At 35.5% G+C, this 19,932-nt stretch overlaps 1 protein-coding gene across 11 annotated transcripts in view; it reads right to left on the reverse strand.

Annotated features, from left to right (window-relative positions):
- Positions 1-19,932, reverse strand: part of LOC133526348 (dual 3',5'-cyclic-AMP and -GMP phosphodiesterase 11-like) — a 188,514-nt gene that overhangs the window by 136,808 nt on the left and 31,774 nt on the right. The window contains exon 2 of one of the 11 annotated variants that reach the window (XM_061862928.1): positions 13,561-13,707. The exons of 8 other annotated variants lie outside the window; for them this stretch is intronic. In XM_061862928.1, the coding sequence (XP_061718912.1) occupies positions 13,561-13,618 (58 nt within the window). In that variant the 5' untranslated portion in view covers positions 13,619-13,707. Of the gene's footprint in view, positions 1-13,560; positions 13,749-19,932 lie in introns of all 11 variants that reach the window. 2 more of the 11 variants (XM_061862925.1, XM_061862926.1) reach the window with 2 other exon arrangements.

A 19,932-nucleotide genomic window follows, 5' to 3' on the forward strand; every position in this document is an offset into this window, starting at 1 on the left:
GGTGACCACTAATCGATCCCGTATTTACCTAAGCCGCTGATTGAACACTGCTATGATCGCTCCATTCACAATAAAATTAGATCAGTAATTGAAGTTTAATGAGAATTTTAAAACCCGACTGACTCTTTATGTCAAACAGCTTTCTTTACCTATGCTAAAGTCATCAGGCCCGAGTTTGATTTATTGTTCATCATTGAGATCTATACATGTATATGTATTGAGTAATGATGTAATACATATCTGATCAGAACAAAGTTAGTAAATAAAACAGACTAAACAGCTTGTTTTCAAACGAAATTTATGCCCAATTTTTACTTGTTATTGCAATGCAGGCTTCATTTTTAATTTCGTACTGCAACACAGTGCCAGTACCAACTATCATGCACTCACAGCTGTAAATATGCAGGTCCACTTACAGAATATTGTTCATAATGGGTATGCAGCTTAAACAAACTAGAAAGACAAAGTACTGATTAATAATTCTACTGTGCTTCACCCATGTTTAATCTCCACCAGCTCGTCGGATTTGTAATCCTTCGGATCAGCAGCTAGTCTGATTTGCAATTTCAATGTTTGTTTGCTACGACAATCGCACAATCACGTTATGTGGGTACCTATCGTTCTTTGAGTGACCTATTCGTAACACGTACACATTAGATACGGGGGATTTAATGAACAAACAAGCGTAACGGATATCAACCACTTTCTATTCAATTATTTAGGAGTTTAAAGCCGCAATGGAAGTTCAGGTTAGGATCATACTAGAGCCCGTTTATTCTAATATCCTACGCTGAGTGTGTTAAATCATATAAATGAATATCTATCCGATTTAGAAATATGTTTCTTTTTGTATCGATAACTATAACAATGAATACATCCATAAAAAAAAACATATTTGGGTGATGACATAAATTACAGAATGTATATCGACTATCCTAAACAAAGCAAAGCTTGGTAAGGAATAGGTATATAAAACTATGTATTTATCCGTATAAAAAATCAACATAAGTACACGTGATAAAGTCCAATTCAATCAATATAATGCAGCCCAAAGTTTATCAATTAGAGAGAAATAGTTTGAATATTTTGAATACAAACTAAATGTTAACAAGGCTGACATGAGTAACTTATCTAAAGGTTTTTTTTTTCACCTAAATACCAATAGCAGTTATATTATATGGATATGGTGGTCTTTTTTGTCTACGTCACCGGGCGATAAAACGGTGTCCATCACTTTCAATCCCACGGTGTTAATTTATCACGTGGATAAAGCCATTCACAATATCATATCTTTGTCATTATGACTGTCAGCATTCGTATGCCCAAAAAACGGTGAGTTTTAAATTTAAGTTCGTCGGAATTAAAAATTTCGTAAGTTTCAACTTCACCGCGCCTTTAATTTAATAGCAGCAATGACAAAGGACTTAATTTTAGGGAAATTATAAACCGCTCTTTGTGAAGCATAGTTAACAGAAAATTAAGGTTTTTCATGTTATAGGAAACTTCATTCTGTGATCAAAGGAACCATTCTTTGGTCATTTGGTTGGGATCAATGGCCTAAGTCCCTTTTTTTCTCAATACAAGTCCTTTAGGCAATATTTTACAAAATATGTAAGAATGGAAGAAAGGCGAATATTTAATTTACTTGCTACACTATGAAGATAAATATGTGCCTTAATGTTCGATATTGGACTGTTGTATAATTCTGTAAGATAGCTTTAATACCGACGGTGTTCATCGACGATGAACAACATTAACTAAAGTTACATAATGCTAAATATGTACTTTCATGAATGTCGTGCAGAGTATGTAATAATGAATATTTTAGTCCTTTGAGCATCAATTTAAAATACACAAGGCGTTTGTCAGACGCCATCGTCTTAAATTTATAAATGTTTAACCTGGCAATATATACGATGCTTTTTATCGACAAAATTGGGTTCAAAAGTAATGATTTTGTTGAGTTTACGCACATTTACCTAGATGTAACTATATCGGTCGTCAGCTCGTAAAGTGCGAGCGGACTTGACACGAATTTGCTTTATGGTCGATGATGGCAGCCTGTGGGCTGAATCCCGCTCGCCCACTCCGGCTTAGTGTGCCACACATTGTTGCCTTTGTAAAATGACACTGATGGCACTATGTTGGGCATCAGATGGGAAGAAAAGTAACTGATTATATATGAGAAACGGCAACTTATTGATGAGCCAATTTGTTAAACCTATTAGGTCCATTATCTTGCTCGATATTGCAGTCTCATAAAACGGCAATCGCTCGCTTTGAGATGTTTATGCAAAGTAGACTCCAAAGTTCATCTAGCTAGCTGTTTTATTCTGGTTTTCTACAAACAAACTATTCGAGTATTTACCCAATAAAACAACTGGGCTCTGTTGGCAGTCACTAGAAACAGTCAGCAACTAAGTTATTTACTCGTAAAAGTCTTCCTCAAAAGCAACAAAGAGCACGTTCCATTTTAAAAATATTTCATTCCCGTCTTGCACAATCTTAAGCGTCATAACTCAATGTTGCAGAAATTCAGTGAAGCTATTTAATTTGTGCAAGTGCACAAGAAAATTAAGTTTATGCAAGTCGAGTGGAACGGAGACGTGGTCTGCAGAACAATAATGCTTGAAATAGTATTGCGTAACAGTCGGGAGAGGTCTGCTAGATCAAAGTTTGGCCGTTAGGTTTGGATATGCCTTGTTCCTGGTTAAAGTTCTGCCCGTTATACATTCTAATGTCTTCGTATTGCATCGTTACGCGAACGCTTTATTAAACAAACGTATTATTTCAGTGCAACTAAAGTATTTGATTTCTGGGCTTATCAATACCTATTCAAAATAAAGGGTTAGTGGACACCGTTCACATATTTATTTATTTGGCGACCGGTCCGACCTAGTCTAGTGGGTAGTGACCCTACCTATGAAGCCGTTTTTCTTAGGTACGAATCCCGGTATAAGGCCATTTATTTGTGTGGTGACCACATATATTTGTTCCTGAGTCATGGATGTTTTCTATGTATTTAAGTATTCGTATATTATGTATATCGTAGTCTGAGTACCCACAACACAAGCCTTTTTGGTTTACCGTGGGATAAAGTCCATTTGTGTAAGAAAGTCCTTATATTATTTATTTATTTATTTATTTAATGATTTGTTTGGCGTATGTGAAAACAATGCAATTACGGTATGAAATAAAGTATCACGAGAAAGAAATACAATCAAATTCCTTAATTAAAACTTAGTGTTGAGTTTATTTTGGCAAGTTTAATGAGAAAATAGCTGTGTATCTGTATGTTACTGCCCTTTACTTCTTTCTTCCTAGCGTTGTCCCGTCATATTGCCACGGCTCAAGGGAGCCTGGGGTCCGCTTTGACAACTAATCCCAAGATTTGGCGTAGGCACTAGTTTTTACGAAAGCGACTGCCATCTGACCTTCCAACCCAGAGGGTAAAACTAGGCCTCGTTGGAATTAGTCCGGTTTCCTCACGATGTTTTCCTTCACCGAAAAGCGACTGGTAAATATCAAATAACATTTCGTAAGGTCCGAAAAACTCATACGAGCCGGGGTTTGAACCCGCGACCTCCGGATTGCAAGTCGCACGCTTTTACCGCGAGGCCACCAGCGCTTCAGCGCTTTTACTGCCCTTTACTAAGAACCTTTTTAAGCCAATTACAGTTTACCCGTAGGTCAGTTTTCCAAACTCCTACGCATCAGACGGCGTCTCGACAATTCCTATCCTATTCTCCGAATCCATTCAGGTTCTCTGACTCCTATTGAACCACATTACTTTACCTATACCAAACACATCAACTCGACGCCCCCGTAACTCGAACGCTAAAATCGTAAACAATGTTCACGGCCCCGAACGGTCCGTCGTTTTCACACGAGTATTGTGGTTAGATCGATCGGCTCCATCTTTCTACAAAGGCCAGTGAACTATTTTGGATTCAATCGAAGGAAAATTATCTTATATTTGTACTACTTTTGTTCCAATGAAAATAACGTGGATTGATACCCGCAGGACGACAGCAAATAAAATGTTTAAACTCTGGATATGAAAAGGAAAATAGCGATTGGTAGTTGTGTGACTTTTCCACAATAACGAACTTTTGCTTTGTACTGATGTCCACTTTCATATGCAATTCCAACTGCAAATTGGCTCATTTTACACATAGTTTCCAGACAACAGTTTTTTAAAAGCAATAAGCAAAGCAATAACGGTTATGATATTTATAATTATGGGATATTTATCCATCCATCCCTATTTATACCGTAGCATGCATTGTTTTTACTTACTTAATTAAATATGTACATACATTCTATCACCCTAAATACCTTTCACCCCCGGGATCTTCAATATATATATATATTATGATACAGGAGGCGAACGAGCAGACGGATTACCTGATGGTAAGCGATTACCGCCGCCCATGGACACCTGCAACACCAGAAGGGTTGTAAGTGCGTTACCGGCATTTAAGATGGGAGTACGTACTTTTATTGAAGGTTTGAAAGTCGTATCGGTCCGGAAATACGTAGGCGACAGTGCATTCCACAGTTTGCATGCTTTAAATTCCAGGTTTTCCATTGTTAGTGTGATGTAACTTACTGCATTAGTAAATATGGTGCAAATAAGCTGATCGATTATAGGGTTGGCACTACTAGGGGGGGGGGGGGGGGGGGGGCACATAAAAAACTCGTATTTCATTTTTATTTTGTCAATTTATTCATTTATTTTATTTTATTGATCAAATAATTAACACAGCAAACTACAAAATTGTGAACATCGTGAAGTAAATATTAACTGAAAGTACTCAAAAACCTACTTTATTACTCTCTATTTTACATGTGGAGAAACATGTAAAATCTATTTAATTGGCCAGACAAAATCAGTTGCGTAATAGGAGAGCAATCAAAATCGAATCTGGGCAGGCTTCGTCGATTTAAAATAAATTTGATTGCATAACCTTAAGTAGTAGTGATGGTTCAGCAAAATGAGCAATCTGTATGATTTGTTCCTGAAGTTTAAATTGGTTTGTGGCGACTGTCCCCGAGATAACTCAGACTCTGCCTATCGAACTACTGTCCTTGTAACAGCTTCCTAAATCCATTTGGAGACCACTAATGAGAATTGTAGCTGAAAAGCAGCTGGTTCTCTCTAGACAATTATATCGTTTGATTTAAGACTTACTTCAAAACGATTTTATTTATTTCCTGTAAGGCCCTAATCCTGCTTGAGGTTAGAGAATGAGAAATTTCGTAGTAAAAATACAAATTTAAACGTATTAATAGCTATAATACTAATCGTACACCACTGAAGCCAAAAACGGTAAGTAATTATATTTTATGGCATAAGAGTGAAATTATTTAAAGTCGTGTTCACGTTTATATGTAAACAAATGTTTAATAGGTATTTAACAGTCACCGAGAATATTTTTTATATTGGTTAGTGTAATGCATAATATCAAGTTTATAAGTCGGCTCAACTACCCACGTAAGTCAATCCGAAAGATATTTCAACACATTTAAGTCAATCCGAAAGATATTTCAACACATTATAATTTTAGATTAGGTAGATTTCAGTTCCCAATCGCATAGCAAACGCGAATTGATTCATGAAATTGCAATATAACTTACCATAAATAGGATACAGCCGATGAAAAAGGAAAATCAACTGAAAGTACTTCTAAAAATGGTTTGCAGATAATGCTGTTAAATTCAAGTCGATGCACTCATCTAGCAGAGAAGTACGTTGCATCACGACTAGTACTGACGTCACGCAAGGTTCATTCAACTGCTAATTTTACCTAAATTGCTATGTTTACACCGAGAGCGGTGTTAATACGTTTTAAATTTAAACTTTGTCAAGTATAAGACCAAACATCTCTCACGCCTCATGTTTGTATAATATATTTATGACGGATCGATTTTGTAGAAAACATTCATTAGGTTTAAGGTCGCTCGTAGATTTCAGGCATATTATCAACTTCAAAGTACCAGTTAGTAACAGAGGTGCATGAACTGAATAACGTTAACTACTGTTCTGAAACTTGTATGATGTTAATGACTCTTCCGCTGGACCTAACTCTATGCATCTATTACATAGAAATATTTAGACAAGCTTACACCGAAACTCTGTATCGACATTCATTACTGAGGTATACTACAGTCACGCCGATTATTTCCTTATAGAGGGTTATTCAAATTTCCGCTTATACTTAACTCTGAGACACTTTTTTTGCTTAATTTACTTTCGTATTGTACCTTCATGCTCGTCGATCTAAAATGATCTGTTTAGTATTCCTAAGATCGTCAAATCGTCCCATCCACCCTTCCCTTTTTATTATAATAAAAGGTATTAAACAACAATAAAGCAAAGCAATAACTTAGAGGAAAATATACAAAATACACCGGTCTATCAATACGGAAGTGCCGGAAAACGGCTAAATGGAGGGCAATAAACTTGAACCATTATCAATCTCGTTTTACAACGCAGTTAACCAGATCTGTCCACGTGTTCAACATTAAATGTGATCGACCTGAACAACTGCTTTATGGAAACATAAGGGTTACCGATGTTGTCGTGCCAACGTTTGACAACCGAATTCGAATAATTGGCACCCTGTTTGTGAATTCAAGATGTAAATGCATCCTTTCAATAAATCGCTGGAATATTTCAGTTCGGGTTTTAAGTAAAAAGACTCCTATACTCCTATCCCATACTTCTTTGTTGCGGCTAATTATACGGGAGCCATTAACGATGGAATATCTCTTGAATTATAGGTTAGGTTCAAGTACTGAAGGTGCCATTGGCCGGATGTTCATAAATTTAGTTATTTTTAAAATACCTAAGCATCTCATTTTTCTTATATTTGACACCCCGCCATTGCAAGGTAATATATAGCTTTAAGTTAACGAATCTAAGTTATCACGAATAACAACATGTTGAATCTCTGTACGAAATTAAATTAGAAAAGTTTTAATAACATAGGTATTCAAAACTTTCCAAATTTGATTGCAGTTGCAAAGTTATAACTCACGTGTAATGCAAATTTAAACTTTAGAAGCTCTCAGTAATTTCCAAATTAAATCAAATCAAACTCCTTCGAATTACCATTACCAGCTATGGACAAAGACGATAAATTCTGACGGGCATTGTCGTCTCCGATGAATTTCAAAAGGATTAGACGACAATAGGCAAACAATACAGACGAAACATCTGTCTTCAAAGTCAACGGAAACCAAAAGACCTTTAAATTATAGGAACTTTTTAACCGAATTAAACGTTAAGCTCCATAAACAATTAAGATTAGAGATTAAGGTAAAGGGTGAAGATCTTCTCGATATGTCAATCTAATGTCAGACGCGCAAAATACGTGCCAAAAACACAAAATATGAACTTGGATGAAAACATGAAAAGGTGCCAGTTTATTTTGAACAATGATATATGCATAGCGCTCTCTCTACATAGCGATAGAAACTTAAATTGTGTAAAACAGCAACACGCACACTCTTATTTGTTATATGTTCGGATTTAGTTTGGCTTTCACCTTTTAGTGTTTGTTCCCCTCAAAAGTTAACTCGAGAAAATCTCTATTAGGGATAAGTTCTAAACATATACTTAATTTGTTGTCGATTTTGTGTAAACTTGTATATGTGCAATAAAGTGACATACATACATACATATAAGATCCCACATTTTATTTCAAATGTGTCAAGTAGATTTATTCTTAAATCATGTAATATTAAGGTACCGTGTATAATGGATAAGCATTTTATTTAAAGCTAAACTAAGAAAACGCTCGGCGAATTTCAAGTAGATCCCAACCAAATTCTAAATATTCCGTTTGCTTTATCCTCGGGTGGTCCCTCTCGGTGGCTTGCAATATTTATGTAAATAAGCTTAAGAGGATGGATAAATATTTAAGTGGAACCCACTATCTTGCGAGCGAAACTTTAAAGAGGTCAGGATTTCAGTGAGAAACGGTACGAAAGTAATCAAATAGAGAATTGAGTTTAATCATCCTAAAGAAACAATATAAAGAATTTACCCTGGGGATACCGTCGAAATGGTTTCGCCGTGGAAAAGAAATAAATGTAATGTTCCAAAGTTATTTTGGCTTGCAAGGGACAATGACGGAGTGGGTGATTTTGGATGCTATTTGTAGTGTTCCACGTATGGCACTAAATAGAAACTTATGTTTCTTGACATTCTGTTACAATGGGCAAAAATACATGCTGCATAATTATTTTGCCGCGGCCGATGGCGAAATTAATTGTGTGTATGATTTTAGGGACAATTCTTAAAGGTAGCAAATAAACGAAAATTCTGATAGGATTAAAGCAAAAGAATGTACCACTACAAGTTGAGAGAAGAATGATTTATTCGAATAGTACTTCAACCTGTTTCTTTGTAATGTACAAATAATTCATTCTGCAGAGATCAGCATAGACAAAGTTATCTACCAATAAGTAATGGATCCCACCACTTGACTGTAATATTGTAATACACATAGTTCTTTACGGTACTGTTATTTCATAACTGCTCATCATTTTACATAAGTTTTGTTTTCAATGTAAGTAAAATGCTTAACGGCTCAGAAAAGATAAACATGTAAATACTTCGTCAGACCTCAACAAAAAGGGGCCAAACTGAAAACCAGCGCTGGACGCCAGTCTAGCATATGCTGAGCTTGGTACCCACAGCCAACATGTCTTGCTAATTTGGATTACCAATTAGATTAGACAATAAGTTAGTACTTAACCTAGAATAAGTTAGTACATACCTAACCTAGACTTTATGCATTGTTTGTATTGCTTTTCTTTGTACCATCATTTTTTGGCAATAAAGTGATTTGATTTGATTTGATCTAAATTGATATATGTAGATTTAGCTTTGTAACCCCTCGCCCGGGTTGTGAACTACGTTCCTCCCGCTCTCTTAAACTCTCGGTAATCCCTCACCATAGTGGTTTTCTCTCTTCTTCCTTCACCGTACAAGCAATCCGTCTCTGGAATTCGCTCCCTCTGGCGATCAGACAGGCTCCAAGCAAGTTAACTTTAAAACGTTTGCTTTATAACCACCTGCTAAGGCTGGCGTAGTGGGAATTAGTCGGTAAGTAACCCATAACGCACGTGCAATTGTATGTATATGTATCTATCCTTGTTTATCCATATATGTGTATATATTTATGTACTCATAGTCATAAGGTATAATGAAAAATACTATAGTATTTATTTAGAAATTTTATTTCGCTTAAAATTTACGGTTTTTTCTTGTTTAATTCTCACTGCACCCACCTTGAATTTTCTCTGTTTTGCCTTATGGTTGACTGGTAGAGAATGCCTATTGGCATTAAGTCCGCCTGTTGTACTCTTTTTTATGTGCAATAAAGTTTAAAATAAATAAATAAATAAATATATGACTAACAATTTTCTTAAGCACATATATTATTGGATCTCCTGATCTAGTACTAAACACTGTTTATATTTAGATCGCAATTAAATTAGGAGGCAATTATCACATTATCGCTTTGTGATACATAATCATAGACATTTTATTTGTACAATATATTTGAATACCAGCACTGAAATTGCGAACTGAGTTGAGCGAACAAGTCATTAATATAGCTTTAGCTTCTCAAAGCAGATATTTCTGAAATGCTATTTATGAATCGTTATTCTCGAATTTAGAGCTGAATCCCTGTTTATCGTGGTATTTACTCTAAAAACAAAAGCTAACAGCTTACTGCGATTTAACTCTATATAGTCGCAACCAAAGTTATGTACACATTTTTCACCTTGTTACGATATAGATAAAGTAAGGCACGTGTAAATATATTTTGGATGTCTACTGTACGTACTATTAGATATAGATCTCTCTTATCATTGTCTCTGACGTGGAGCTTTAAGCAAGGGAGAGATATACGTCATCCAATTGCGTCCAGAATGTAATCGAATCAGTCCCGAGCATTTAGACAACTCCCACTTGTCATCTTGGCCTGTTTACTATTATTCACAAACCATTTTAATTGTGACCATCAAATACGTTAGCGCCCATGAAGCCACGTCATCCGACATAAATATTCTCTTTTTGTAATAGTTTTGTAGAGTTAAAGAGTAATTTAAATGCAGGTAAGATTTGGCCAATTTAAATTGACGTCATTTTGTAAAGCTAATTAAATTTGTGACAAAAGTCGATAATTGATTTAATGATATAGGAACTCCTGTCATTAAATTTTGCCCCCAAAAATCCATGTCCGGACATGACGTTATTTGTTTCGCTTTCGTTTCGCAGTGTGTATGAATTTCGAAGAAGGTATGAAAATTCATCTGATCAAGTCTATATACTTATAGCCTCTAAATGTGGTAGTTTAAAATCTAATAACACTAATAAGAACCATCTATTTTTCAAATTTTATTATAAATAACTATGCCAATGCCAAAAAATGATGTCTGCACTTTCTTTTCACTCGCGAAAGAAGGGGAGCTTTACGCCTAATCAAAGTTCTAGGACGAATGAATTGGCGATGCACTTAGTGAGATATAGCAAATACGAGTAGCAAACCGTGACGTCACCGGGTTCTCCGCCGTGCATTTATTTGCACTTAGATTAATGAGGACAAGTGGTAATCGGACTGGGAAAAATTAGATGTTTAATCGGATAACAGAGCTATTGCCATTAGATACTGGGATTTTTAATCAATAAAAAATACCCACAACAGATTTTAATGTCTAAACATCAGTAAAATTTATAAAATCATAGCACTTATGGAGTCTCAATTACAGATCATCATGTTTGGTTAGGCTTCGACACGTCGAAGTAAAAAAATATATTAAAAAGAAACTAAGCGTTTTCTAAAAATGAATATACACCACCTTAATAAGGAATGAAAGATCCCTCACTATAAATAATATTGGAATCGCATCAGTAGAGCCGGAGCAGCTAACAACTTTTGAAGCAGCCGTCGTATTGTCATAACAATCAAAACGAAATAAACACAAACTAAAAGGCCAGCCGTCGCAGAAGTAAAAGTGCTCAATAACGACTTCTGAAATTGGAATCTTCCAAATTAATCACGAACAAGGCATTCGGAAATAACACATCACGTCTAATACTTCTTGGAATATTTTCACATTTACACTACCGACGTATTCAACGATATGTCTACTTTCTCATTTTACACTACACTTGTCATTCTGTCGAATCAACAGGCCAACGTGTTAGTCTGAACTAAATACCATCCAGATGTAGGTACGTTTTACTCACGAAAAGCAGCATGTTTGGATCATTTTTTAATTTAGTAGATGTATTTTTAGATCAAAAGAAACTTGAAAACAGTACGATGCCGTCTGTATTAATATAAAACATAAATAAACAGAGCCGTATAGAATTAGTAGCACGTTTACTGTATTACAGTTCAGAATGGAAGTTTCCGTTTTGGTGTGACATGCAAGTGCGATTATTTAATACTGGGCCCGAACACGCGACCGCTGAGAGCAATTTATACATAAATTACGTAACGTGGTTACGGTCGTGCTCAAGTATAGGTACGAATACGAACCAACCGATACTCGGATCTTAGAGAACTAGCAAAGTGTTCTACGTAAGAACATTTAGGTATTTATCCTGCGTATACCTTTGATGATCGAATAGGGGTTGTAACAAAACAAAACTAATGATTAATGTCAAAAGCAAGTATTTCGTGGAAAAACGGAAAGCAAGACGATTTATTAAGTGTGTGCCTTCAAGGGTCGATTCGCTGTCGTCACGCAAATTGCAGGTACTAACCGTCTAGACCGTCTAGTGGTCTAGTTAAATTCGCAAATATCTATTGTAAAAGTGTACAATAGATATATTAAGTAAGTAAGTTAACTAAAGAAACTACTTCCGCGATTTGCACTTGAATATATATAATAATACTATAAATTATTTTATTCGCTGTAGATATTCTCAGAATCGTCTCGATCATTACAAATACGCGAACGAACACATTTAATACACAAACATTGTTCATTCAATGGTATAAGATTTTACTTTATATTAAACACAAACCTTTACTAAGTTACCGAGCCTGAGTAACGCCTGTAACCCGATATAACTGCCGATTGATGCGTTTATTTACCTTACAGGGAAAACAACTCCCCCTGCAGTATTTACTTGTTTATTTATTTCCTTAAAAGCTTAAGCTGCTTAAGCGAATAAAAAATGTAGGGCACGATGCCATATTTTTAGAAGTCTGCGTAATCTTTGTTGTGCGAGTGTAAGATAGAAGATAGCTATACATAGATACCGCTAGCAATGGTAGACTAAGTTAAAGTTAGTCTATAAAACTTATTACTTAGAGTAATTAATAATTAGCCCCGATACATTTCTCATATTTTATCATATCTCTAATAAAAAGCAGCCTCGCCAAATCCAACAAAATTTACAACTTCAAAGTTATAACGAGACTCAATTCAACTTTAAATTTCCCAAATTTCAAATAGGAAAAAACTAGTATAAAGCGAGTCACGTACTGTAATAAATCAAGTAGCAGACGCTGACACCCGCCTCTTCAGTGCCATGACCAACGAATTCATAGTACAGGGACAATGACAGTAACTAATCTTCAGTAATTTAGGAATTCTTTCGTGACAGGTTTGAGGGTTCAATGTTCAGACACAACGACTGTTCGTTTCTACTTCAGTGAGGTTTTTGTAGTTTTATCGTCACTTGTTTCATACCATCAGCCACCACTTGTATTTTTGTTTGGAGATGGAGTACTCTGTACTTACTTTGAAAGCAGACACCCGTTCCAGTGGCTTGGCCAGCAGAACTTCACGAGTTGAATTTAATGAAACCTCTTTTCACATGATGAACGGCTCTTGTCCACCTACGTAACATAAACTTGGAAACTTACATACACATACATATATACAGGCGCTAGAACCCTTCAACTTATGAAATTTGGTTAAAAGAACGATTTTCGCCGATATCTGTCACGATGTTATTACGTACAGATATGATTATTATGAGCTGCTACTAGTAGGTTACGAACGAGGCCTCCCGATAAAATAAATATCACGCTTTTTATGTAAATTCTTGTTGTGAATTTAAATATTTTATTGATGATAAGCATTGACGTGGGCAAATGATAGGATATTGGACAAACTTCGATGTTTTCGGTGATCGGCAGACATCGGCCAAAAAGTAAGGTTAACTACTGCTTAGAAGTCGAAAACCTACTTGCCTGGAGGCCAATTCAAATTAAAATTGAAGATTTGATCTGTTATCTGTTAAAAATGTCATTTCTAGTTCAAATATAAAATAAATTAAATCCATAACTATTTAAATAAAAATCTGAATCAGGCTCCGGGCTGGTGTAACAATGTCATTTAAGCATTCACGTAAACAAACACGTAAAACAAATACAAATACTTTATTAATACTTTATTAACAACAGTTTAAACTACACTCTACATCCGAGCCAAGACTCGAGAGGTAACGTGTACTGAAAATGCACAGTGCTTAAGCTTCAGAAGCTTAGTTCTACCTTGTAAAGTACAGGTACTTACTCTTCTTGTGGTGGAGACATGATCCGTTAAGGCGGCACATGCTCGCCGTCTGCCCCATGCGGGCGCTACGCCGCGCTGCCCGCCATCCGTCATTGGCTACATCTCCAACGTCACTTTACACTTACATCTTTCAACTTCACTGATTGGCTGAATGTTTTCAACTTACTGGTACTGGCTGAATGTTTAAACTATCAGAAATCAGAACCACACCGGGGGTCTACCGCGAAATTCGTTTAAAATTTCGTCTAAATAGTTTTATCATTTGATTGTTGTAAGAGTGAAACCGATGTTCTTAGACGAACTTCGCGGTAATAGCCCTAAATCTGACGAGGTGAAAGTTTGAGCAGGGACAGATTATAAAAGGATAAGCGGGACAGGAATACTGAAATATTGTACAAATTGGTCAGGGTAAGCAATAAATAAAAATAGGGTTAGGTAAGGGAATATATTAAGACATTGTGTTTTACATTTTTTTTTTGTTAAAATCTTGAGTTGAACTTCACATAAATCAGCAAAGTAAAACGATTAAAATACTTGACTACGTGTTATCAAGTGAATATAGGAAATCTTTAAAAATGTGTGAACTAAGTTATAAACACCAATGTAATGACACGACAATAATAGAAATCATCTCGGTCCTTTCGACGCTGAATATTCGTATGTTGGATACCTACATAATCAGAATAAGAGCGTATATACGCCTAGATACTTACATAGATCTATAAAATTATAACCCTTCTCTTTGGCGTAGTCGGGCAAAAGTAACAAGCTTGAATATTCTTAAACACAGCATATAAATTTACATCAGCAAACACATTGGACTTTTTAAAATAATAAATGATATCCATAAAACAATATTTACAATGACGGGTCAGAGTACACACTCAGACGACGTTTTCAGAATGCTGTGAACTGTCGCAAACCCCCAAACTCATCAAGCCTCTTTTTACAGGAAAAATAGGCAAGCTAGTTTATCTTATAATAATAAGGTTTACTATTGAAAATAATGTAAAATATACATGAGGAATTGAAAATACCTAGCTGATATGTTCCAATGCACAGCGTGAACAAAATTTATAGCCGAACGATTTATTCATACGAAATTGTTTGTAAAAATTCTAAACTGTATTTTGCCCGAAATGCAAAGTCCATTGCATTTTATCGAAATAGGAGTGGGTTGACTAAACTTAAACGATAAATTATTATTGTGCCTATAAGTTTGTCTAGTAAAATACTTAATAAAAACCAGACCCAACTAATTTACCTGTTGCCTAATTGAAATACTAGACAAAACTACTTGCCTGCTACAAGATTTTTGGAATATGAAACACATCAATCTTTGTATGCATAGGAAATAATGACATAAAATAGCAATTTTAATATTCGCTTTTTCTATATTTCTTCTTAAGCCCTTCTAAAATGAAAATGTGATCTACTTAAAAGTTTAAAAAAATATATTACTGAACTGATACATAATGAATGAATAAAGTACAAAAAGAGTCTGTGATGTGAAAAATAACCAATTTAATTCGCTAAAAAATATTTTGATACTGAAAGTAATGATAATTATATGTTTCTTGTCAACGTCATTTAGACCACACGACAATTTTACTAAACTACTTTATCTCAAGAAACAGACATCAACTATGCAGATTTTAATCTTCTTAAAAGCGGAAGCGGAGAACAAGGCACGTTAACGTATAGTTGTTTAAAAGTAAGAGTGCTAAATTCCGTACCATTTTGAAGACCTCCTAGTATTATGAATTCAAGAAACTACTAATATTTAAGGTAAAACAAAGAATATTTAAAAAATGTGTAAGAAAACGAATAAAAGTTCATTTAAAGCCCAAGTGTGCACGACACCAAACAAATTAATTCAGAATTTCAGACTTTCATAAATCGCAGTTAATTAAAAAACACTGCGACATCAATTTGTCGAGACCAAATTGTGAAACTTGTTATCACTTTTGATTTATGTGCGTACGTCCAACATGAAAATAGCCAGTAATTTAAACCGAAAAAAAAATTATAATCCCCTTTTTAGGGTTCCGTAGCCAAATGGCATAAAACGGAACCCTTACAGTTTCGCCATGTCAGTCTGTCTGTCTGTCTGTCTGTCCGAGGCTTTGCTCCGTGGTCGTTAGTGCTAGAAAGCTGAAATTTGGCATGGATATATAAATCAATAAAGCCGACAAAGTCGTACAATAAAATCTAAAAATTCAATTTTTTTTAGGGTACCTCCCCTACACGTAAAGTGGGGGTGAAAATTTTTTTTCGCTTCAACCCTAGAGTGTGGGGTATCGTTGGAAAAGTCTTTCAAAACTAATAGGGGTTCTTAACAAACATTTTTTGATAAAGTGAATATATTCGGAGATAATCGCTTCGAAAGAAAAAACAAAATGTGCCCCCCCCCCCCCCCCCCCCTCTAACTTTTGAACCATAGGTCCAAAAAATATGAAAAAAATCGTGGAAGTAGAGCTTAAGAAAGACATTAAATGAAAACTATAGCGGACATGATCAGTTTAGCTGTTTTTGAGTTATCGCAAAAAGTTTTCCCTTCATAGTGAAAAGACTTACTTTAATTAGGTACTGATTATGCAAATTTGCCTATTTGTTTAACTCGGGTGAAAGGTACCGTTTCATCCCTTGGTTAACAATTTACTATACTTTAAGCTCCAGTTTAGCTTATTGTGACGGAAGAGTAACTACGGAACCCTACACTGAGCGTGGCCCGACATGCTCTTGGCTGGTTTTTTCTTAATTAATTACAAAAATATTTGTATGCCGCGACACGACTAGTACAGAAACGAAAGTTATTAATTTGGTAAAAACAAAAGCCCTCCGGAATATAAGTACCGTACGGTATAGTTTATGTCATCTACGATGACGCGCAGATCTGCCAAATCTAGCCTTTAATAACATGACATTACGAATCAAGGCAAGCATCTTCGTGAATAACACGATCTATAACGTCCGCAACAAATAAAGATGGAGTGTTTATGTGTAGACCGGTCACTATCGTTTTCGTATGAGCATAGGTTATAATATTTTACATAAGTACATTCATTAACAATTTCAAGAATTTTCAAATTTTCCCGCTTCCACATATGATTCCTTAAGACTTATGTTTAGTTATGACTCAAAAGATTCCTGGAAGAAGAATTCCCGGTTGCTGAATAAAGCGGGGAATATGGGTATAACAACATTTATTATAAACATGTTTTCTTTAGAACTTTGTATATAATAAGAAAACTAAATAATACCACGGTTTAAAGAATTAATGTATATATATTTACAGTAAACCGTTTTCATCCTCATTAGAAACAGATTACAAAGAAGAATAATAACTCGTAACAAATCAAAAATGGCAAAGTCTGTAAAGGTAAATGTAATAAAACACACAGAACGCTTTCCCGGAAATAATTTCTAAGACATCCCATGAGTATAAACTAATTCAGGTAGAAAATATATTAGAACCAGAAAAAAATTGTCTACAGTACGAAATATTGCCACTATTACCAGACGTATCCCGAAGGATATCCTAAATCAACTGTATTTTACGAATCCTACGCTATCGGGGTAAAAAATACATTTTCCCTTAATTACTGACATTTCTCATCCCTCTAAATGATGTCATCAAACGTCTGGCTCGAATTAATGAGATTAGTCGGTTCCCGAATTCCAAATGTCAGCTTTTACGAAATTGCTGATTTAAAGGTTCTACTCGTAATATTAAGGAAAAACTTAAAATACTCGACAATAGAAGAAAAGCATATAATTACAAATTAGGCTTCTTCCTTCGCAATTCGTTATTTTGGCATTCGTAATTATATGCCTAATATTGCGTAACGTTTGCAATTTATTACAGAATTTTCTCATTAGAAATATACGAAAAAAAGACATTCATCTACTTTGACTCCGCGATAATAATAAAATTCTTTACTCCTAAAAGTCAACTGGCTTTTACCCATTCTTTAAATAATATGCGCGTCATATGTATTTAAGTGTCTTTATTTACGTGTGTAGTCAATACTTGCAAATATAATACAACGACGAGACTTCAAATGAAAATTCAGCTCCGTCATAAAGCAATGTAAACAACAATCCACTTTACAAAATTAACATTCGCGTGGCATGGCATGACTCATGAGGAGACGTACGCAGGAACTTGTGAAAACATTACAAATGCAAAATTATTCTTATTGCCTTTTATGACTAATTATTACCAAGCATTACACTATTTTATTACCACGATCGGGTTTGTTTTTATTTTCCTCTGTGACCTAATCTTGTGTTTTGCCGATTGCAACCTAAAGAAGCCGATCCTATTAACTAATCGCAAGATGGCAAAATTATTACATGAAAGTTTTCTGCCAAATAAAATATTACCTTGACGCAAGTTTCTGCCAACGTCAACGATATCCTTTTGTTTGGTTTATATTTTGTTCAAATAAAAGTACGTAGCTACGTAAGAGGTAAATGTCACCAGTACCTATCAGTACCCCTAGTGTAAATAAATTCGATTTCGAAACATGACGTACGCGTTTGCGTTTAGTCTCATTTTGTATTGGATTTAGAAAGAGCGCGCCAAGCGGGACGTTTTGGAAACTCAAAATCCTATACAAAATGAGACTTAACGCAAACGCGTTCGTCACGTTATGATGTCGATCAAATTTACACTAGGGGTACAGTTGACTTGGGCAGGACGGGAACCGAGTTGAGTGAAATAAACTATTTCGTGCATGTATCAAACGACATTTGTAATAAAATAAGTACAGTATGTAACGTAAATTTAGAATTTTCAGATATGTGTCAGTTATTGAATGTCAATTTCATGAAACGCGAGATTTATTCCCAGAATCCATTTAAAGGTTTGGGAAAATGACTCCAACTCCCATTGTAACGTAAAACGTGATTAATTATTGTTTAATACTATTTATAACGGAGAAGCAAGCTGAGTAATTGGAAGGTATGTAGCAACACGGAGAGGTAAAAATAATAAAAGAAAATAATATAATATTTAGAAAAACCGAAGTACGGCTTCGGAGATTAATTATTATCAATAAACCCATTTCCTGATTTCAAACACAGTGAATGAATAATTCAAAAACGGACGGGCATCAGCCCTGAATGCGGTAGCTGATTGCATTTTTACACAACGTCTTTGGGTGGAGACAGTTCCTTTTCTGAAAAGTTAATCAAGAAATCCTTTTTTTGAGACATCTAGATCTTTTTTATTCAGCTTCTTGCAAGCTACTTGTGTCTATTGTGTTTCTACTTGTGTTTATTTGCCGGTTATAAAATTGCAACTTTACTATATGATTTCTTTTGATCTGACTGACCAAGTAGTTTTTCGAGTATTTCCTCCCTGGCTCGCCTTACACCCTAAATGGCTTGACGGATTTCAATGCGTGAGACAGGGTCAGGGTAGAATCTTTTAAAAATTTCGGAGAGTGTTATGTAAAGACTAGTATAGAAGCATAGATAAATAACTAAGTACATTTCTCTATAGTTTAGAAGCAATCGGGTTTTAATTGCTCCACCCTACAGAAAACAGCAGCCAAATAACACTAGACCCTACTCATAGTGTTGTGTTCCTGCCGGTGAGTAAGGTTGCCAGAGCTCATCGAGGGGGGGGGGGGGGGGGTTTAGGGTCGGCAACGCGCATGTAACTCCTCTGGAGTTGCAGGCGTAAATAGGCTACGAAGACTGCTTACCATCAGGCGGGCCGTATGCTTGTTTGCCACCGACGTAGTATATAAAAAAAAATTGACTTTATGACAATGAATTAGTATCGTGTTAATGTTATCGTGTTAAAAATTGAACACGCTTATCATAATACAGGATATGTAAGTATGGTGCCCATGAGATTAGTTACTCGTGGCACATGAGCGGCGAAATACATTGTAATATAAAAGCTTCCAACAAAACGGAAGAGCTTTTGCGTCATGGGCCTGTTACGATTTTTGGAATGAATTTAGTTTAAAAAATACTTAGTCAGGTCATAAGTTCTGTCACAAAGGTTTTGACTGATAAAAAAATAATAAAAAGCTTAAAAAAAGTGCTATTATTTGAAAGGAAGTGCTGGTGGCCTAGCGGTAAGAGCGTGCGACTTGCAATCCGGAGGTTGCGGGTTCAAACCCCGGCTCGTACTAATTAGTTTTTCGGAACTTATGTACGAAATATCATTTAATATTTACCAGTCGCTTTTCGGTGAAGGAAAACATCGTGAGGAAACCGGACTAACCCCAACAAGGTCCCGACGCTCCCATAAGCCGTGTCAAAATGCCGGGACAACGCGAGGAAGTAGAGAGAGTAAAATACATACGCATTTAATACCTATACATTATTAGATAGCAATGTTTAACTATC

The sequence above is a fragment of the Cydia pomonella genome, chromosome 16 (assembly GCF_033807575.1).
Source record: "Cydia pomonella isolate Wapato2018A chromosome 16, ilCydPomo1, whole genome shotgun sequence".
Lineage (NCBI taxonomy): Eukaryota > Metazoa > Arthropoda > Insecta > Lepidoptera > Tortricidae > Cydia > Cydia pomonella.